Raw genomic sequence first — 22,258 nt, forward strand, 5'->3', positions numbered from 1 at the left:
GCCTCCTGTGGCATGGGGCCAGGCTGAAGGCGCCGAATGTAGCCAAAGGAAGAGTCTGCTGGCACTCACCTCGCCTCAAACTGCGCCATGCCACGCGTTGGAGAGCAAGGGCCAGCTGGGTGGCGAGCCTGGGCTCCTGCACCGCTCTTGCCTGAGTGAGCCTCAGACCTGTGGGAGGGCAGCAGTTGCCACAGCCTGCGATGCACTTGGCGCTTCCACCTGCTCTTGAGTTGTGCGCGCCCAGAGCATCTCTCAAGGTAGGAAGCAGACACTTTAGTATAACTGCTCTTTAGCGCTTGTGTCTGAATTGTCTTCATTACTGGGGACTTTCTGCCAGATCCTGTGGCCTGCTGCAGATGCTAACTTGTCATAGCCAAATAGGATTTATGCACGCTCCCCTTCCCTTTCCTGCACATGGGTGCAGGCTCCCGCTTCAGTTCTGAGGGTGTTTTGGGGGAACCAGTTGAGCTGGCTGTGTTCAGAGCAGAGATAGCCATGCTTCTAGAGAAAAAGCTGAAATAGTGCCTTTTTTAGCTTCTCTTGTAGTATAGCCAATGCATAGTCTGCAGACCAGATGTGACCCGTATGGCTGAAGAGTATAGACTGCAATGACACAGGTTGTGAAGAGGCGTGAGGACAGCTGTACCAGTTCAGAGTAAGGGTCCTGCACCTAGCTCAGTATGGCATCTCAAAAAGCTGTAGGCAGACAGCTATGCAATTGTAGCTTGTTTTGGGAGCATCCCAGACCTGGTGTGATCTACCTATTTAGTAGTCCTCTTTCAAGTCCCACCCACACTTCAACCCATGTAAACTTTCCATATCCACAGCATCCCTCAGCAAGGAATTCCCCAGGTCTGCTATGTGTAGCTGCAAGAACTGTCTCACTTGTTCTAAAACTGGATCTGACCAGTTTCAGTTGACAGCCCTTGGTTTTTAACCTGAGGAGACAGTAAATGGTCAATTCTTGACCATCCTTTCCATGGCATGCATATTTGTGTAGACCTTTACCAAATCCTGTCCAAGTCATCCTTGCCTGCTTCATTATTTCTTATGTAGAAGCCATTCCCTAGTGTTTATCGTCGTTGTTGCTCTTCTCTGACACTTTTTAAGGAGCACTTCTAAATTGGACAAACAATAGCAACAACAAAAAAAACCCAAATGTGCTCTGTGTATTTGTGCAAGGGGTGGAGGGAGGGGGTCTCTTTGGAAATGTTTTCTAATAGTTGTAGTCAAAGACACAAAGTAATTTTTAAAGGAAATTTAGAATTAGCATCATTGATTATTGACAAATACTGCTTTAGAGCTTCCGAGTGAAGGAAAACTGCTGTAAAGCTGCAGGGGTGGAAACATCCCCTCAAGCTATGTAATCCATTTGGTGTTCAGCACTGTCAGCCCTATGCTTCTGGAAGATATGGAAAATATAAAGACTTTTTTTTTAATTCGTCTCTAGTGATTAGAGACCCAGGAGTCTCTAGTGATTAGAGACTCCTTCCAGGAGCTCAACAGTGATAATTGATATCTAAGATACCTTAATGGAACTTGCTGTGGTGCCTTTAGGTGTGGTGCAGACATAACCCCCAGAGTTGGGGAGAGTGTTTGTGCAAGAGGTTCCTGGTCATTCTGTCCCTAATTTTTATTTATTCTTTTGGTGTGTCAGTGCTGTGGCAGTTTCTGTGTGCACAGCCATCCTGTCGTGGTTTAACCCCAGCCAGCAACTAAGCACCACGCGGCCACTCACCCAGTGGGATGGGGGAGAAAATTGAGAAAAGTAAAACTTGTGGGTTGAGATAAGAATGGTTTAATAGACCAGAAAAGAAGAAACTAATAATGATAATGATAACTCTAATAAAATGACAACAGCAGTAATAAAAGGATTGGAATGTACAAATGATGCACAGTGCAATTGCTCACCACCCGCCGATCAACACCCAGTTAGTCCCTGAGTGGTGATCCCCCTGCCCCCACTCCCCCCAGTTCCTATACTAGATGGGACGTCCCATGGTATGGAATACACCGTTGGCCAGTTTGGGTCGGCTGCCCTGGATCTGTCCTGTCCCAACTTCTTGTGCCCCTGCAGCTTTCTCGCTGGCTGGGCATCAGAAGCTGAAAAATCCTTGACTTTAGACTAAACATTACTTAGCAACATCTGAAAACATTAGTGTGTTATCAACATTCTTCGCATACTGAACTCAAAACAGCTCTGTACCAGCTACTAGGAAGACAATCAACTCTATCCCAGCTGAAACCAGGACACATCCTTTCTTTCATTACACTCACCTGTCCCTTGCAGTAAGCCTTGAATCAATGTTCTTGGATGCAGTTTTACATGCCTGTTCTTCTGAAAGGGACCTGAAGGTCCACCTCCTTCCCAAAGAGTAAGTGTTTGACACTTTCTGAAATGGCGCATCTTCAAAGTACTTCAAGTCAGGTGCCTGAAACGACCTGTCCTGTCTGGATAACCTGAGCTCTGCATGTCTCCCCATGGAAAGGGCAGATATTGCTGTAGTCAGCTGACGCTGCTGGGAGGGTGGAGATTTTGCAAAGACAAAGTGTACTCAGAAGCTGAGCTACAGCACTTCTGGGTGAGAAGACTGGCCAGCAGGGATGCTTGATGCTCCTTTGTTGCCTGTAGATTGAATGGAGAGGCATTGGAAGTCCTGGCTATAACAAGGGAGATGCAAATGGCTGGGTGACTCTGACATTGCATTTCTCCCTTGCCTTTCACCTGCCTTTCAGAGCTGCTTCACATAACATTGGCTGTGGCCCTGAAGCCTGTTAGGCAGGCTGGCATAGGGGAGGTGCAGGGTCTGGGTGTCTCCTGGTGCCTGAGTCCCACACGGTCCCCTTGCTGAATGACCTTGAGTCCAATTGCCCAGCTGCACCATCCCCTTTTGCCACTGCTGCCTTCTCTTTCCCCTACGTGCTTCCTGTCTCCCAAATGGGGCCTGGGAGGTGGGTAAGCCAGCAGAAGTGTTGAGAGCAGCCTGGCTGTTGTTTGGCTCGCTCTTAGGTCAAAAGGCTGGCTACAATAGCCCTCATCTGTAGGGGATAAGGATCAGGGAATGCTTCCTCCTTATTGCAGGGGATTTACTGCCTTTTGGAAAAAAAAACACCCAGATGCGCAAACCTATCATTTCTTATTAATTTTAAAGTAGCTCTTGGCTCTCTACCTCCTCCATATCAGCCCTTGCATTGTCAGTAAATTATATTGGATTTGCAATTAAAAGCCAGCTGTGCCAGTGAAGTACCAGCCAAATGCCACCATAACTGTCTCCTGGGTGTCCTAGGGGAGGTGTGGAGCACACAGCTCCTCCTCCAGTGAGCTCTTCTCTCACTTCAAGAGGGAAAGATAAGAGTTCAAAATTGGATCTCAGGCACATTATTTTTGTTAATCAGAATGCTTGCTTGCTAAGAAACCCAGTTCTTTTCTTGATACTGCATGTATGTGGATACAGCAATTCCCAGAGCTTGAAAACTGCTAAACACCCTTCACCGTGCAAAAAGTTAACCATTTGAGGAGAAAACTCGTAGTGGTGGATGTCTGTCTCAGGCTATTTGTTTTTCTTCTTCGCTTTCTCAATTACAGTGATACATTGGAGGAGTATCTCCATTTCCGCTGTGTGGCTTTTCTTAAGTGTTGAAATGCATTTGTGCCCACCCATGTTGGAGCCGGAGTTTGCGGCCAGGCAGGGTGAAGAGCTCTGTGGATGTGCCGCTCCCTGCCCTTCTGGAGATCCACCCTGAGCCTTTGTGTCTCACCTCTTGGAGGGTGAAGAGCAACGTGCTGCAAGTTGTAGCAAAGCCCCGACTGTTTTGTCTTCCTTCCACGCTGGGGCTGGGCAGGGCTTTTTCTGCACTGGCTTCTTCTGTCCCTTAGCTGCTTGGGCTCCTGGAGCCAGAATGGGAAGCAAGGAGCTCTCTCGCTTTTGGCTGGATGAGGGAGGTGCAGCAATCCAGTGCAAGATGGAATAGGAGAGGAGGAATGTAGAAAGTGGGTCTCTTCCAAACCTGGAGCAGGACTCCAGGTTGTAGGGTTACAGGCAAGGTCCCAAAAAACACTGGCAAGGGAAGAAGGAAGCACACATTAGTGCTGGCCAGGAAGGGCGGTGGGATTTCACATCTACCGAAAGGCTGCATGCATCAGGGCACAGAGATCTGCGCTGTGGGTCCCAGAGGTCTTAATCTTGCTAGCGAGCTTTGGAAGGGCCAATATGTGTCTCTGATAAAATGTTTTTTAACTGGGTAGTTGGAAAACTCCTCGAAGAACTCCTATGTAAAAAAAACAGGACTGCATTAAAAGCCTGCAAAACAAAGTTGTGTACTCAACTGAGAAATACTTGAATGAGTGTCGTGGGTACAACTTTTAATTCCTACCACTGCGTGTTTGCCTTGTGGCGCAATTCTAATTGTGTCATTGTGTGCAGGTTATCTGTATGCTGTAGCAAGGCTACATGTGCATACAAAAATTGTATTATGAGCTGTCTTTAGGTGTGCAATAAAGATCTTACCCTTCCTGCTGCTTTAAAAACAGTTCACTTCAAAGGCTGTAGTGTTTGCTTTGTCCTTTGGCCTTTACGGGGTGAGAGAAGAGGCTGTCTGCACCTTAGATGTGTTAGTTGTCTTTGGTGGTATCTTTCCCCAGGATGAAGAGATTGGTACAGCAAACAGTGGGGGAGTGTTTGCCTCTGTTGTTCCTCTCCCTGTTTGTTTCAAATGTGCTAGCTTTCCCTGTCGTCCCCTTAAATCACATTATTTCATAAAGAGTAAAAAGAAACGTAATTTGGAGCAGCAGCGAGCTGAGCCCAAGTTAATAGTTTGAATTGCACTCCATCTGTTCAGCTGCATGGCCTGATGGATGAGCTGAACCCGTTTTTCACAATTTGTTTTAAGCTGGTATGAACCATCTCTCCTGGCTCTGGTCCAGGCTGGCTGCGGAGAAAAACTTTGTATCTGGACATCCATGTCCAGAGGGTGGGTTTGAGTCCCACTTCCCTAGATGCCAGGCTACCTCTTCCACCAGCAAGTTGCTACTTTTTGAAAGGTTAAATTCTTCTCTGGACTTGAACATGGTTGTTGCAAATTAAAGAGGAGGGGGGGAAACCCCAACATGCACGGGCACAGAGGATGACATTTGCAAACGTGATTATGCAGGACCTGCTTTAAATCGGCTTATTGCTGTTTTATGATGGCAAGCAGGCAGTCACAGAAGCCGGGGTGATTGGCCTCGCCATGTGCGCACGCTGCTGGTAACTCAATAACCAATGAACACCCACCGTGGTCTCCAGACCTGGAGCCTTTGATGTAGCAACAAACAAGATAGATTGCTGTAATTTATCAGGCCCCTGGAGGGCTGTGCTGGTAATGTGCCATGAGCCCAAGGGCCAGCCATCCATAATCTGTGTAAAAATACAGCAGATCCCAGTAGCCGTGCTGTGGGATTGTCTTTGTTCCGTGTTGCACGAGTTTGCGTGTGTACAACGCGCAGTACTGGGTCTTGATTTCCAGCAGCCAGGGGCGGTAAGTCTTAGTGTAATATGCCCACTCCCTCCATTAACTTTAATTGGTTTTGTTATGTACTAAATATACTCCTTCCAAATAGACTTGGGAAGGCAGTGCCGGAAATGTGGTATTTCCCTCTATGCCTTTACAAGGGTAACAGACTGGAGAAGGCACGCTGGGTTTGGGAGAAAAAGAATGGGATTTTGTACCAGCTGAAGCCTCCGGCAGGTTTGCTGATGGAGGACGAGTGCTTGCGGCATTGCAGTTGGGTGGCCTGGAAGCCCAAGGAGAGGGAGCATAGCCTCCTCCTGGCTTGCAGGTGGGCCTCTCTCCGGGTGGAAGGCAGCCCTGGTTGGGCTGTGGCAGGACAAGAGGGAGTCGCTGCCGAAGCGGGGAGCCCCAGCAGCGGCTGCCCCTGTGCAGCAGGGTGCTGCAGAGCGGCCGCGTGCCACCTCCCAGTGCCCTCCGGCAGCAACCCGTGCCTGGGATCACGGGGTGGTGGGGTTGGAAAATAAGAGGAGTACTGAAAACAAAGCCCTGTCAGCCGGAGTTTTTGGCTTGTTGCTGTGTGGTGCAGTACCTTTTCGTGCCTGGACTCTTATTGCTACCAGACAAGGGTTTTATGTTACCTCAACGCTGCTTTTTTCATGGGGCATTTTAAAAAAACACTTCCCTTGAGTCAGCAAGAAAGCAGCAATGTGGCTGGGGGTGTTGTGCCAGACCCCGATGTGCCAGCTTTAAAATGGGGTGTGAGGGCTTGCCTTGCCAAGCACGGCCACAGAAGGGGTAGGACGGGTGCATCTTGAGGGGGAGGCGGGGGGCTGCCTGTCAGGCAGTAACGCTGGGCTCCTTTCCTCCCACAGGCATGGCCTTGGCCCAGCGGCAAGTGACGGTGCAGGAAGGACCCCTCTACCGCACGGAGGGGTCCCACATCACGCTGTGGTGCAAGGTGAGCGGCTACCAGGGCCCGGCGGAGCAGAACTTCCAGTGGTCCATCTACCTGCCCTCGGCCCCCGAGCGGGAGGTGCAGATCGTCAGCACCGTCGACCCCTCCTTCCCCTACGCCATCTACACCCAGCGTGTGCGCAGCCGGGGGATCTACGTGGAGCGGGTGCAGGGGGACGCTGTCCTGCTGCACATCACCGAGCTGCAGGACCGGGACGCCGGGGAGTACGAGTGCCACACGCCCAACACCGATGAGAGGTACTTTGGGAGTTACAGCGCCAAGATGAACCTTGTGGGTAAGCTGTCCTGCTAACGGCGAGGCTGGGGCAACGGGGTGTCTCCCAGCCAGCGTGCGGCGCAAACCCACGAGCCCCCCGTGTGCAATGTAGTCCACATAAGCTGTCAGAAAAAACACCAGTGAGGGAGAACAGGAGCAGAGAGCAGGCGGCATGGTGGTGTGAATGGCAGGAAATCAGCGTATAGAGACAGAGAAGATACCAAGCTTTCCCTAGTAATAAGAGAGAAAGACCCTTACAAAGGAGAGACACCAGGCAGCATAGCTGGGCAGAGGAACTTTTGAAGCTGTGGCTGAAAGCAAGAGGGATGTGGAACTGATTTATGCAGAGATAAAGGGGTAGGGAGGCTGCTCCAGATGGCACAAACTGCAGAGGAGAGACCTGCGTGCCAAAGGTGGTGAAATAGCAGAGTGGGGAATAGAGGAGTGATAACGAGCGTCATGTAAAGGGAACAGGAGAGACGGTCCTCTTCAGGCTCTTAACAGAGGGCAGTGCTGAATGCGTCCTGAAACCAGCACACCGATCAAATTGAGCTGTCTGTAGATGAATGTGGGGGAGTTGCTTTGGTGTTGTTTTTTTTTGTCTGCATTAGAAAAATCGAAAACAGGTTCTTTTGAAATCTGGAGTATTTCCACGGCACCTCTCTGACTGGCTGATTTGACCTTTTCAAGCTTCAGCTTGCTTTCTGTATCTCAAAATGGGATTGGATTTGAAGACTTTAACTTGGCTAATGGCAGTCAAATAGCTTCCGTCAAACTCTTTGGCCGAAGGACTCCTAAAAGAGCTCCTCTGCAGTGGAAACACCCCTCTAGCAAATTCAAGCCTACAGACAGCAGGCTTGCTTTCCTTAAGGAGAAGTTTGTGAGCCTGCAGGTCTCTGGTTTGGAAACCACTTTGGCATTATCCAGACGTGCTAGCCAGTCAGGGTGTTGCTGGTTTAGACCATGTTGACACAGGAAACCCACTGTGAAAGGAGCCGAGGTGTGGATTTAAATCACAATAGCCCTCCTCTGGGTTGTGCTTCTTGCCTCCAGCTTGTGTGCACGTTGTCTCCTTCCCTTCAGAGGTACCAGCCCAGCCAATTTCCCAGGTGAAGCCCCACGGCGTGGGTGCAGATGCTCATTTAGGTGCCTGCTTTCCCATCTGATGTCCATGAGCAGTTGGGAGGTAGATGCCCGAATAACTTTTTCTATTTTTTTTTGTAGTTCCATGATTTGCTTCAGGTGTCCAAGTTTGTGGTTCCCCCTTTAGTTTAAATGTGACTGAGTCAGTGCTGCTGCTGTCTAGTCACTTCAGGGAGTGAAGCCCATTGAAAACCAACACCCAGTGAAAAAAGTGCCTGGGGGCAGGGTGGAGTTGTGGCAGGCGGAGTTTTCAGTTGGGTCACTCTGCCAGAGAGCTGCACCCTGTGGAAACCAGCCCCCGAGCTGGGGTCCTTACAGGAGAGCTGTTAGAACAAGTGAGAGTACCTGCGTTAGCCGCTGGTATGGGATGCAGCACCACGGGATGGGGATGCAGGCGAATGTAGCCAGTGTGTCCGATGGCTGGGTGGCAGAGAGCTTCTCTGCCACTCTTCCCGTGCGCTGGGGAGCCAGTGCTCTCCTTGTTTTAACTGTAGCTCAGCAGCTGCTTTGGTGGCCAGCCTGGGGCTTGCTGGGTAAGATGCTTTTGCTCTGTCCTACCCTTGCCACTGGTACAAGGCATGTAAGATTTGGGACTCCATAGGCACCCATGAATAGTGCTTTGAGGACATTGGCTTTGGGGCTTACGTGTGTCCAGGATGCTCAAGAAGATTGATCTAAAGTAACTTCTAGTGGATTAGTTAGCTCATGTTATGCTCCTTCATGGATGCTTGCACTCAGGATTTGGGGCCCTAATTTGGTTTAGCTTAATTCACTTCTGAAAAGTCACTTGAGAAGTGACTTAGGGTCACTTCCATTTTGAATGTGTGTATCTGCATAGGTGTTTTCTGTGGCTTAACGAAACTCTGACAGAAACTGAATTTTCCGGAGTGCCCCCTGTGATGACCTGTAGACAACAAGCCCTTACAGAGGGCCTCCCCTCTGTCTCCTGTTCATGTGAACCAGTGCTGACTTCAGCCCTGTTGGACCCTGAAGTCCTGCTGGGGAAATGGGTTCCTCTCTGCAGGGCTGGGTAGAACATGCACCCTTTTTGCTTTTGCCTGTCATTTTAGCTCTCAGCTACAGGTCATGGGTTTTCAGGACAGCTTTGTTGCTGCAGACAATATGCAAGAAGAGGTACATGGGACCTAAATGAGAGTTACTGTTCTCATTTTCACAGAAACAGAACCAAACCTTTTTTTTTTTTTTTCTTTCATCCAGTTATGAATTTTTAATTGACTCATTAGATTGAGTGGCTCTTTTTTGGCAGCAGCAAAGCCTGGAGGGAGGCAGGTTTGTTAGCATCTCTATTCTCTCTGTTTTGTGTGAAATGGATGGGTTTGGAGCAGTGTTGATTTTAGACTTGCTGCTCTGGGAGCTTTGAATTGTTGTGTCCTGTGGTTTGCAGGAAAAGCTGAAGGAAGAGTCTCCCCTTTTCACCCAGGTGATACAGCCCTGTGATGGGGGAGCTTGATGGGACACTGGTGCAGCAGTATATGGGGTGCTGTCTGCAGTGGGACATCTCAGCTTGCAGCAGAGAAGCTGGGATGTGTCTTTGCTCCTGCTATCTGAGCAGGATTGAGGGCTATGTATCCAGGGCCCTGCAGCTGCTAAAAAATAGTATTGTCAGCTTCAAAGATGTGCTGGTTGGATTTGAAAGTACACTTCTATACACCTTACGAACAGCAAGCATGGTTGCTTGTCCCTCTCCCATTTTTGGTGTCTCCACTTGAGGTTCCTTTTCGTTCATTGAGATCTTGGCCAGGATCCAGTACCACTTTGAGGACCTGATGTCTCTGACAGCCTGGAGTAAGAAGTGCTCCCCAGGCACTTTGTGGGACTCTTACCTGAATTTGAGCATGCAGCACAAGTGCTAATCTAACTGAAGCTAGGAATGAGGCCAGTAATACGGTTCAAGGGCCTTCTGCCATGTAGAAATGTGTATCAAGGCTTAACCTTTTTCACCAGTCTTCGAGTTCCTTCAGTTACTTCAAAAATAAGTCTTTCTGTATCTTGCTACTCCTTCTCTCCTCCTGAGCTACGTCACTGGGAAGGAGTTATACCAGGGCTGCAACATGTTAGGAGGAAGAATTTAGGACACCTCAGACTGAGTTGCAGGTGCTGAGGAAGGTGGCAAAAAAACCACAACAGTGCAGCTCTTTAGGATGTTGTGGAACTACAGCCTTGTGGTTGATTTATGAGAAAAGGATTAGGCCATGTACAAAGTCTGTAACTCCATAGTTTGCCTTCAGAGTTCAGTTCCCCAAGGCTGACATGAAATTGCTGAAGCTAGTTCATGCTCTTTTACTCAAGATGTGGGGGAAAGATTTTTAGAAGATCATGCGAGTGGCCTGCCACTCATCTAACACCAGGCATGTTGCCTGAGGTAGATACTGAGGCAATATCTGCCATCAGAGGACAGAGACGGACAAATCTGGAGAGCAACCCATCTTTGTTTAAATTAAGTGTGTCCTTCTCTAAGTTGACAGAGAGCCTAGATGTTAGACTTGGGCTAGGCAGCTGGTGTTGAGTGAAATTAATTCTTCCAGTAGTGGCTGAAGACTTGGCTGCTTTTGGAAACTTCCTCCATGGCACTCCTAAGCAACTGATGGAAATTCTGGCTTTGTGGTTTAATTGGGAAGACACTTAGGCATACTGAAGAGGGGAGTACAAAACTGAATTGATTAAATGGGATATCTGGGGACCATGCACACCTGACTGGCAATTGTATCAGGGTCCTGGCCTGCTTGTTGCTGGTTGTGAGAAGTATCTGGGCTGTTCCTCTGCTTTTTGAAGAAGTTAAGGACAGCAAAGAATTTGCAGGTGAAGGAAAACAGCATCCCAGTAACATCGCATCACCACTGGCAGGACAGCAGTAGTTTGAAGATTGTCATTAGAATTATCACTTGTCTTAATAACTCTTGAAATATGGGCAGGAGAGATTTCCGTGCAGTAATTTAAGTGGTGAAACTGCAGGGGCGCTGTGCTATCTGAGATGCTGGTTTGCACTTCTCATCTTATGTTGATGGGTAAATAAACTTGTGTTTTGCTGTGGGGCAGAAGTGAGCACATGGCAGTTACTTCAGAGTGCATGAGTCACTGCAAATTTGTACTCCACTATATCTCTGCAATGAGTTGTTTGTGTGTCTGTACCCTTACTTAGATAAGAGCCAAGAGGCCCAGGTCTAACCTCTTTAGAAGCTTCAGACTTTTTATCTTGGTGGTTTTTTTATCTGTGCTCCCAAAAACATTGAGCTCTTTTTCAAAGTAAGTGGTTTGAGGGAAGAAATCGAGCTTTGAGGTTTTTCTTAAAGAGGTAGTGATGGAGCAGGAGAAAAGGTTTCAAAGCACTTGAGGAGGTGACAGCTCTTGTACTCTTTATTTTGAGGGAAGCAGCTGTACAGCATCAATCCTAAACAAGTTAAAGCAAAAAGAAGAAAAGAGTTTGGACAGGGAGAGAGACCACAACTTCCATGGTACTGCAGAGTGGGAAGAAGCAATTTTGGTGCAGACTTGGGAAACAAGCAGCACTCAAGACACAGCTGTCTCGGTGGCAGGCAGGAGCTGCTGTGGAGCTGACACTGCCTGCAGGGATGGTCGCTGGCATCTCCTTCCTGCCAGGCTTGGGTGAAAGGAGGGCAGAAAGGATTTGTGCTACCTAGGTGCTATTCAGTCGCTCCCCTGTCCACCCTCTCAGCCTGGCTACATTTCTGTTCTCTGCTATTTCTTGCTGGTCTCACCCTGCCTGTGTAGGCTGGTGCCTTGATTTCTGCGCTGTTCCCCTGGGTCCTGCCTGGCTGTGACAGCTCCCAGGGGCTAGGTGTGGTTTTTTGGCTGTCAGCCCCATTGTGGTGAAGTTTCAGCATCGTGCCAGGCTTGGGAGTGGTGGTGGGCAAGGGCACTGGTGGGATGAAGAGCCATCTGCCTCTCTGCCTGTGGTTAGTCTGGCTGCAGCTGTGCTCAGTGGGGTCTTGTCTCCAAACACTGAGCTGCCTGTGTCACTTGCAGCTCTCTGCAGACCAGAACTCAGTCCACAGGTATTTCAGCCATGCCTTTAGGAGCGTGCCTTGTAGGGGTCCTCTGTGCCCTTGAACTGTAGCACGTAACTGCATGGCCAGCTGCAAGACCATGGCTAGGACAAGAAGGATAGCTGTAGGGCGTATCTGAGAGGATTTGGTGGCACAGGAGGTGGAAGAAAGACTTATGCAGCCCAGACACTTAGGACTGGAAGGGAGGGAGCTGCATGTGTCTCAGACAAGCATTCAAGAGAAGAAAGCAGGTCTCTCTTGTTGAACTTTCAACCAAAAATCTCCAGAATCTCTCTGTGAGAGCTAAAGGATATGTAGCAAGCAAAAAAGAAAAAAATGAACTTTCATTAACCTGTACCAGCTCCCGGTGCTTGTTGCCACAGCTTTCCCTCTTCTTCGTCAAGTGCTGCCATACGCGATCTGTCTGCGCACAGAGCAGGAGAAAGTCATGTTGTGGGTTTGCCATGTTTGGGAGAGCACCGTCTGCTCCTGGGGACCTGGGGGGACTCAGGGCGAGAGCAGTCATTTCTGCTCACGTGGGGCACGTGGACCTCGGTGGCTGCTAGATTTTTCTAGCTGTCAACTGGGCTGAAGGAGGCTTTGCCTGAGGGAGGTGTCGAAGAGAGAGGTGGCAATCTCGCAGACAAGGATCTACTGGTTTTGATAGAAGTCTTTGGGGGCTCTTCTTTCTATGCTCCCTTTTTTCCTCTCCTCCTCCTGAGAGACAGAGGAAGGTGTTTGTCACTGTGCACAAACAAGCAGCTCCTGTCCTGGGGAGGCCAGACTTTTTGCAGATGAGCAACAACAGGCAGAAATTGAAATGAGCAGTTCAGACTGCCCCAAGAGGTTGCACAGGCTCAATCTCTGGAGGGTTTCAAGACCCTCCAGATCAAGCTCTGAGCAGCCTGGTCTGACCTTCTAACTGACCCTGCTTGACCCTGTAGTTGCACTACAGACCCTCCGAGGTCCCTTCCACCCTGAATGATCCCATGATGAACCGCTTGGCTGCTGTGCAGTACGAACCACTGTTAGGCAGCAGTTTGGAGGGAGGGTGTTTAAGGAAAGGTGTAAAATAGTATATAGTGGTGATTTCAGTGCTAAACAATGGCCTAACATTGGTGATCTCAACCAGGTGCAATCTATTGTACATCCCCAAATTCTTTTTTTCTGGCATAGTATTTGCATTTCATATGTTTCTTGTTTCTTTAGAGAGGTTGCAGGAGTTTGTCTCTATAGCTCTGCTCCGGTGTACGAAGGTAGAACTTGGAGATCCTAAGCACTGATGTCCTAATCTCTCTGAGGCCATCTCAGCAGCTTTGCTACATCCGTGAAGCAAGTGTATGCTTTATTTGGCCAAGCCATCATTTAACCAAAGTGAATTCTAGGACTGGTGTTGCTGAAATTCCTGCTTTGTGAGTTACATTCATCTTTGCCTGTTTGGGCTGTGCTTGTTGCGGTAATTAGCTCCCCAGAGGATTAAAATGTCCTTCACTTTCAAATTACCCTTTAGCTGACATTAAAAAGAAAAAAAAAAAAAAAAAAATTTTAAAAATCAAATACTTTCTCCTAGGTGGTCTGTAGACATTCGTCTGATCACCCCGTGGGACTCGGCACAGGGTCCACCATACCCTGGGCCACAGAGCACTGACACCAATATGAGGATGCTGCAAATGGCGTTTATTCAACTGCGTCACGCCCTTATATACTGTCTGTCGGTCATCCCGCCTCCCTTAACCCTTCTCTTTCCGTACATCGCGAGATCTTCCGAGCGCCAATCCCTACAGTGGTCCTTTGCAGCTAGACACAGGGTAGTTTGTTCTTGCTGTCCTCCTTTACATGCCTAAATCTCTCTGTAGTAGCCTTGAAAAAAATTTGACCTACGCTGCTCTACTTTTTCTTTCTGTTCCTGCTATGGATGGAAAGGGAGTGTTTGTCTGTTAACAGGGAAGGAATGAGGAGGGGTAAACATATTTACCTCTGGCAGTTCCTACGGGCACAGCCTGGGGAATCGCATCAGCAAACCAGAGTACCCGGTTTCTGATGCTGCGGAGCAGTGGGGGGCTGCAGGCATCGGGTTCTGTCACACTGCTGACTCGCTGTGTGTCCCTGGGTATGGCGCTCTCCATCTCCCTCACCGTTTTCCAGCTGGTAAAATTAGGGATAATAGCATACAAGCCTTTCACAAAGTCTAAGCTAAATAATTGTGAAGTGCTTTGAGCTCCTCAGATAGTGGGAGTTAGAAACAAAGGCTTATGTTTCAGCTTTGCCGGGTAATGATGCTGAATAGGATTCATCTCCAGTCCTGCTTGGTCATTTCTGATGTCTTGAAAGTATAGCTGCTTAAGCTCACCCAATTTCGTCCTTGCAGAAGCCGTGAGGCTCAGAGGTGCTGCCAGACCGAGCGGGCTGGTGGTCCGCGGTGCCGCGGGCGGGTGTGTGGGAGCCAGGTGCCGGCATCCCTGCAGCTGGCGGCTCTGGAGGTGGCAGGAGGGGCTGCTTCCTTACAGCCTGCTGTGGCACGGGCGAGCATGAAGCCAGTCCATAGGCTCCATGCCCCTTCCAGATTTAAAACTCCTGCTGGTAGGAGGAAGGAAGGCACTAAGACCTGTTTAAATTTCCAGTCTTTTTTTGTTGTTGTCTTTTTTTTTTTTTTTTTTTTTTTTTTTTAAATCTTGGCTTTAGTCATATACAATCTGACAATGAATTGCATGGGCTAGCTCTTCCAGCTTATAACAGATCGCTGTACCTGTCCTCACATTGCTAGACAAGGTTCACTCATTGTTTTGTGTATCTTTATCTCATCCCCTGTTACTATATTTTCCTGCAAAACACTTCCAATTACTCCTGTTTTGTTGCAGTATGCCATCTCCTATTCTTTCCTGTTGGAATTGCTTGCCTAATTTTTAATTTCTTATTGTTGTATTACGTGACATCACTTCTCCACCTCTATCTGCGCAGGAGAAATGGAACAAATTTTAGGCAGACCATGCCTGAAAAAGTGGATAATCCATTGTATCCACTCTCTCCGTTCTTTGCTGTTGTTTTTTTTCCTCCCTCGCCTTCCTGCTCTGTCCATCAAAACCACGGGCAGCTTGCTGGTGTGACATGTTTTGTGGGGAGGGCTCTCAGTTGTGGAACTGATTCTTTTTCAGCCTGGTCCACCTACCTGTTTCCCAAAAACCTGGTATTGGACACATTTGGGGCACATCACTGTATTCCATATGTTTTTCCTACATTGTCTCTTTTGAGGCAGAGGTACTTTTAAAAATTTAGCTAGCGTGTGGAGAAGATTTACAAGAAGAATACGTGTCCTTTTTTTATGCATGTCTGTACACTTGTACCTATGCATTGTAAGAAAAATTTTATTCTAAAATGCATTTCCAGAAATGTAAATGAATACAGCCCCAGGCAATTGCACAACCCTCTGCTCGCAAATCTAAGCTGGTCTTTAAAATGAGCCTTCTCGCTTCCAGACTTTCTATGTCTCTGAGTTCTCAGGAGGGGAGGCGCAGAAGCCTGGCTTGTCTTCAGACTGTAAAGAGCTGCAGTGTTTTGCTTGGGTAGGTTTCTGTGCAGCTCTGAGCCTGAATAGTAAAATCAGACCAGTCAGTTAAAATGATCCCTGAAAACTAAAGCAGTTTATCCTGCAAAAGCCTCTTTTCTGAAGGCTCGGAGTCTTGCCCTCTAGTCTGCTCTCTCGCTGGCTCCAGCCGTGCTTGGCTCCAGTCGGGCGTCTCTCGGGTTGATGGGACTGCAGCACTCGCTCTTCTGCCGAGCCCTTTGCCTCTTCGGTGTCAGTGAGGCTGGAGGCTGCAAGGCTTGGGGTGCTCTGCTGCCCTGAAACGAATCGCTGCAAAAGCAACACTCTGCTCAGAACACATGCCCCTTTTGCTTGTCCTGACAACTCTTCTCATATGCTTTGCCAGTTCCGGGTAAAATGAGGTATTTGGTAATCCTCAGTGTCTTACTGATTTATAGGATGCCTCCCAGTCTGTCCCTCTGAGAAGAGTGATCGGTGGTATAGGCTGTTTGTGTATATTGCCATAATGTCTAGGTGTTACGTGCAAAGGTTTTAAACTAGGATAGAAAAATCTTTAGCTAGAGATCCTGGTGCATTTGAAGGCCAGCTTTACCACAGGTGGGTTACTTGGGACCCTAGGTTCGTATCTCCGTCCTTTCCAAGAAAGTGGACTGAGCATGTGAGGGAGCTCTTTCAGGTCAAGCTCTGCTTGCTAATCCTGGGCAACAAAAGGTCTTCTGGTGTTAGGAACACTCTGGTGCCACCTTCCATCCTGAATTTAACGTTTCCTCCCAATGTGCTCTGGGCAGTCCCCCACCTCTCTTTTTTCCCCCAGGTGATCGCTTTTTCACTGAGTGCACAACTGAGAGAAGCTCTGACAGATGAAAAAAAATACGGAGCACAAAAGGAGAGCCAGAAGGAGCTGGGCTGGGTCGGGTGAGCAGGTGGTGGAGCCAGCAGGCTGTAATATGGGATGGGCAGAGCCTGGTACCTGCCTCCTACCTCCTGCATGCTCGGCGGCTTTCCAGGGGCTGCCTCTGGTCTTATCAACCTCCTCGCTGGAGGGTGGCTGAGGGGCACCCATCTCTTCCCACCTGTGCCTCCCCGCTTGTGACGGGTACCGTCGGGACTGAGTGGCCAGCACAGCCTGGTGACTCTGTGGCACGGGGACCTGCTCCTGGACTCGCCAGCAGAGCCTGTTGGCATTTCTGGCAGCTTTGCCAGAATACCAAGTGGTGGGGGAGAGGCACGAAGTGTGCAGGTTTCTCTGTTTCTCTGCCTCCAAACAGTGTCTCAGCGTTAAATGGGGAAAGCGATAACTGTGAGCGCAGCTGGTAACATATGGCACCCGTCCCCTGCCTTAGCAATTGCTCAGTGAACTCTGAAAGTGTAATACAGTCCCTGTGGCTCCAGCCAGCTGCAGTGCTGAGAAATCCTGCAATGGAGCAGCCGTTACTCGATTACCAGCGAAAATTTCACATTCCACCTTGCCTATTTTTCCTGCTGCCTCTCTGGGGAGGTTTTTGCTGTGCTTACTCTTTCCTCCCACTCCTCTTTTTTATTTTTTTTTTTTTTTTTACATTTCTTTTCCCTGGAGGACTGCTTTATTTGTCCCTTAGTTACAGCCCCTTAGACTTGGTTGCTTTGCATTTCTGTTGGTCTGCTGCCCTGAGAGGCAGGGCCAGCTGTTTCTGCCGTTGATGCTGATGCTTTTCTTGGGTCATCGTGGAGAACAAGTAGGTCTGGTGGTGAACGATTGAGGCGTCGTGTAGCAGAGGGGAAGCGCAGTGCCCATTGCTGAGCTAATCTGCTTCTGTGCCACAAAGCTGCGTGCTCATTGTGGTGTGGATGCGCATCTCTGTTGAAGAATTACAAAACAAAGTCAAACTTTATTTGCAGGCCAGTGCTCAGGCAAACTGCAGAGCAGCAGCAAACCCAGAAGCCTGGCAGCATTACCAATCATACATCAGATCCTTTTTGTCCTATCAGATAGGATAGCACAAAAGTTGAAAGCCCACTGCTGCCATCCGACCCCTGGGAGGACTCAGGAGCATAAGTGGGTCCCCTCTGATTTGGGCTCCTTATCTGCTAATTTAGAGATGTTACTATTGACCATTGGCGGGGGGGAGAGGGGGTTTCTTCTGGTTTAAAGCATCACACGGTCTCTGTTCTGCTTCTGCTGCCTGCTGGGGGGGGCAGGGAAAGGAGAGCAATCCTTTGGTGCTCCAGAGGTAGGCTTTGGGTCCCAAGGCAGCCTATCCCTCCTCCTCCTCCAGCCCAAAGCCCTGGCAGGACTGGCCTTTCCCCCTTCCTCCAGCTCCTGCCAGGCAGTACAGGGTTTTGCTTCATGTGCTGAGAAAGAAGCCTGACCTGGGACAGAGCTGCCCCTCAGTAGGAAAAAGCTGAGAGGAGAAATTTTCCATCTTGATTCTGTGGCTGCCCTATTGGTTTAGCCCTATAACAGTTTTACAATCTTTATCTGATATAGGTTTAAGAGGATTTCCCTGGGCGCAGTGGGATTATTATAAGTCAGAGAGCAGTCTCCAGCTGATATTCCTTCGGCAAGTATTTATTTTAAGTGGGTTTAACAGTATTTAATTTTTTTTTTTTTTTTTTGCATGGGTTATAAGTAAATTGTTTATGTTATCAGAGAAGTAGAGCCTGGATAAAATGAAGAAATGTATTATTGCTTTCTGGGCTGGGGGTAGTGGAAGGAAAGCAGCAGCTGGAGGTGGGGAGGAAAGAAGATAAAATAGTAATGTTGAGGGAAGCATAACATTATTCCACACGGTACTGATTAGTAATACTGCCAAACAGCTGTTTATAGATAGGAGATGTAATGGGAAGGAGAGCTGTGAGGAACGTGAGAGTGCTGCAGGCAGTGCTGGCTCATTATTTGGGGAGGGGGTGGCTTCTACCAACCATGTATCTGCCCCCTGGGGCTACCAGAGGCTGTGCTGGGGCAGGCTCTAGGAGCATGGGGGGCTGGGGGTGCCCCATGCACCCTCTCCAGCCCTTGCGGGATGGTGCTCAGTTGGGTTTACACTAAGGTGTTCCCTCCAATTTAAGGTTTTCATGCCACCTTCAGAAAAGAAGAGCAGTGGCGACCCTTGGCATTGGGAAAGCTGTGCTTGTAGGAGAAAAGTCTCCTTTCAAGCCATGTGCAGGCTGTTCCTTTATCCTCTCCCTCCTTCCAGCAGGCTTTATTGACGGCAGACAGCTCTGGGGCTGGATGTGTGTGCATACATCCAGAAGTCGTACTGGCTTAGCGAGAGCCGCCTTCTGGCCGCCCACATCCAGACAGCGTCTGTAGTCCTTGGAGTATTTCAGAGGATGCTAATGGGGTGGGATTAGCCGCCCCACTTGCCCTTGCCATCAACAAGAGACTTTTCTTGAGAGCCTACAAAGAAGAGCAAAGCCTGAGCTAGCCAGGCGAACCTGAACAAAGGCACTTTTGAATGCAGAGAAAAGTGTGATTTTACCCTCTGGCCCTATGGAGGCAAGAGGTGGGGCTGCTCTGCTCCCCATTTAAAATCTGAATGAGCCTCTGCCTTAAGGGATCGCCCTTTGCTGAGTTGGTACTAAATGGGCTAGATGCCCATCAGTGTCCCTGCTCTGTCCTGCTCCAGTTCCCTGACACTGCGTTTCAAGATAATGTGCCCTTTAGGGCTTTATTCCTTACTGTGTACTACTTATCATTTTAACCTAGGGCTCTGCAAAGAAATGTTGTAGCTAGGGATGCCTGCCTTGGGAGACTGTATCACGGCAGGCAGGGTTTTCTGGACAGTGATGCCTCTGTCCTAGGTACGACGTGCTCTGAGCACTTAATTTTCTCAGACCCTGTCATTCTTCATTTTTAGCTACCTATTCAAGAGAGCAAGATTTTTTATAAAGCCATTCCTTACCAAAAGCATTTCACAACTGTAACTTGTAATGTCAACTTGTTGAGGGTGAGAACATTTAAAGAGACCAGGTTTTTATGGCATTGTGCTGCTGCATGGAAACTAAGAGATCGCAAAGCAGCAGGTTACTTATCAGAGGGTTAATGTGAGGCTCTTGAGCCTTGTCGGCTGAAGAATTGCATCAGCATGCCACAGATGACCACAGGCGCTCTGGCAGTCTGTTGTCACCTTTTGAGCTCTCTCAGGTGTACCGATGCCACCTGTCCACAGATAGGACTCCTTGCAAAACTGCAGGTGATGGTCATGCACAACGGATGGCCCACCTGGCACTGCGGCTGGAAGGTGGGAGCGCTGGCACAGGGATGCTAACCTACAGGGAAGGAAAAGCTGGTGGAGAGGTGGGGTTGCCAGAGGCATGGGCCATTCATTTGGAGAGACTCTGTGCTTCCGAGGAGCTCCCTGGCTGTGGGTGCTGGCCAGAAGGAGAGGGGCAGCCACTCTGGGACAGTGCAGAGATGCACTACAGCCACAGGAATGCTTCCAGGCTCTTCCCTTCTGCAGCGATATCCTGGGCCAATGTGTCACTATTGAGGGATGCTGCTCAGGCCACACATGTGCGGTGGCACTGCAGAGCTTATCTAACGAGTAAAGTTAGGAGCACTGCCCATCATCCAGAAAGCCCCGCTCAAGCTGTGCAGCAGCTGAAGCCACGTGAGTGTCTGAGCATATCTGGAGGACACAGTGGCTAGCGCAGGTGGCCCTGGGGGATGAGCATTGCTTTGCATGAGGGGCTCCTGCCTCCGAGCTGGGTCCTGGGGTGTGGGGTAAGTTGAGCTGAAGATGGAGCCTTTTGGTTGCAGTGTGGTCAGGGGGAATCAAGGGGCTCCTGCCCTTGCTGGGGAAAGGGAAGGTTGTGGTCGTCCTAGTGCTGGACTAGGCAACGTCAAGGGGAGCAAGTGGAGAGGCATGCAAGGCAGAGAGTGAGTGGGCTGAGGGAGACTGGAGGTGAGGGAGTTAAAAACAAGCAGGGGGGTGGGGGTGGGAAGAGAGTGAGCTGAAAATGGAGCAGGAAGGAAAGCAGGAACAGCAGCACTGGGAAGGCAGGAGGAGGAGGGAGGGTGAAAGTGGCAGGTGGGAAGACCTTGGACGGGAGGTTTTGTGTCATGAAGAGCAGCAGGGCATGTAGGAGGGTGGCATCCCGGAGGTGCTGGAGCAGGGAGAGCTGCACGTGGGGATGACCGGTGAGGGACTGTGTCTGGGGTGGAAGGAGCATCCTTGCTCCCTCCTGCAATAGGAGGAAGCCCCAAAGCTGCTGGGGCCTCTCCAGCTGGCCTCCTTCTGCAGGGGCCTTGTGGGGGCTCTTCCCCCACCTTTCCCATGTGTCCTTTGAGTGCCCTAGATGCTGTTTCAGGCTCTTGACTCCGGAGCAGGCAATGCGGTTTCAATGCTGTCTTCCATCAGGGCCATTGGGATGCAGTAATTACCTTTACGCTGCTGCATCCTACCCTTTATTCCTCTTCCCTTGTGACTGGGAAGTCAGAGGCAGTGACGGTGCTTTGAGGAGCTCCTTCTGAAGTGACATGGTGAGTCACAGGGGCTGCCAAGCGGTGGGGAAGGAGATGCTGGTGCCCAGCACTGTCAGATCGTTTCAGCTCCCTTGTGTTTGTGGCCAGAGCAACACATGCTGTGTGCACATCCTTGGAGACATGGGGCTCCTCAGATCTCATCTGTTTCAAGAGGCTCCTGCTGAGGGTCTGATGTGGATGGAGGGAAGAGGAGAGAAGGATACAGGACACCAGAGGCGTACTGGGCTGTGCGGCAGTGCAGTGGCTTTTGATCATGCCCATGCGGTCAGGCTTAGCCAGAGCCTGTTGCTGTAGATAAGCGCTGCACCAGCTCAGAGTGCTGTATGGGTGCTGAGCAGCCCCATGGCAGCAGTAGGATGAGTTTCTGTAGTCAGCCCTGTTGCAGACCATGGGTACAGGAAGATGGACTTGTCATCTCCTGTAGTATGTTCAGGCCACAGGATGCTCTGGTAGGGCTAACTGGATAGCTGTTGACAGTTTGCACTAATAAGATGTTTTAGATTACATGTGTGCCCCAGGAGCCACCCGAAAACCCTCCGCTCCTTGGACCTCTCTCCGAAAGGCTAGAAGGTGCTTTCCATCGCTGCTGAAGTGTAATGGGTTTGAGCCAGCCACCACAGTCCCAGTCCTGTTACTGGTCAACTGAACTGATGCCCAAAGGGCCACCCGTCCTGCCCCTTATTATCTGCTGGTTGAAGTTGTCAAGATCAAAATGCAGATCCTCCTGTTGACTGCCAGGATGCAGCACTGCTGTTGAGTATTCAGGGACGCTGTCTGGAGCAGCAGGACAGCCAGCCTGCCAGTGAAACCTTTGTATGCCAGCCAGAGCAGAGCCTGATTAAGCTTATGAAACCTGACAAGATCACAGCCCAAGGTGTTATTGCTGGAGGCTGCTTTACTGGGAACTGTGTTCCCACCGCACCAGCATGAACGTTAGGGATGTGTCGCTTGAAGCCTGTCATGGCACACATCTAGCTCTTGAGTAGGGAGCTAGAGTTCTTAGAGTTCTTGGCCTGCCAGCAGCATGCAGGAAGAGCCTCCTGCCTAAAGAGGCACTGGCTGCATCTGCCTGCAAGTGAGGAGCAGCCTCTTGTTCTGTGATGGGTGATGCCCCATATCAGCTTTGAACAGGTGGTCCCCTGAACAAGCAGATGCTGGCCAGGACACAGCTCTTCCACCTCTGCAGGTCCAGCGACCCCTCCAGCTTGGCTGGTGTGTGTGTGTCCCCAAAATAATCAGACTGTGACCTGCAAAGGACATTCCCACAGCCCTGCTGCTCCATCAGTAGCCTGTGTCACTTTGACCCCAAGCGAGAAGCTGTTGCCTGTTTGCCAGGGCATGGCAGTCGGTGCCTGAGGGTG

General features: G+C 49.7%; 1 protein-coding gene across 3 annotated transcripts in view; it reads left to right on the forward strand.

Annotated features, from left to right (window-relative positions):
* Positions 1–22,258, forward strand: part of IGSF3 (immunoglobulin superfamily member 3) — a 101,635-nt gene that overhangs the window by 22,149 nt on the left and 57,228 nt on the right. For 2 of the 3 annotated variants that reach the window (XM_049824524.1, XM_049824525.1), the window contains exon 2: positions 6,363–6,740. In XM_049824524.1, the coding sequence (XP_049680481.1) occupies positions 6,363–6,740 (378 nt within the window). Of the gene's footprint in view, positions 1–6,362; positions 6,741–22,258 lie in introns of those variants that run through there. The other variant, XM_049824527.1, reaches the window with a different exon arrangement.

This window comes from Accipiter gentilis, chromosome 21, assembly GCF_929443795.1.
Source record: "Accipiter gentilis chromosome 21, bAccGen1.1, whole genome shotgun sequence".
Taxonomy (NCBI): Eukaryota; Metazoa; Chordata; class Aves; order Accipitriformes; family Accipitridae; genus Astur; species Astur gentilis.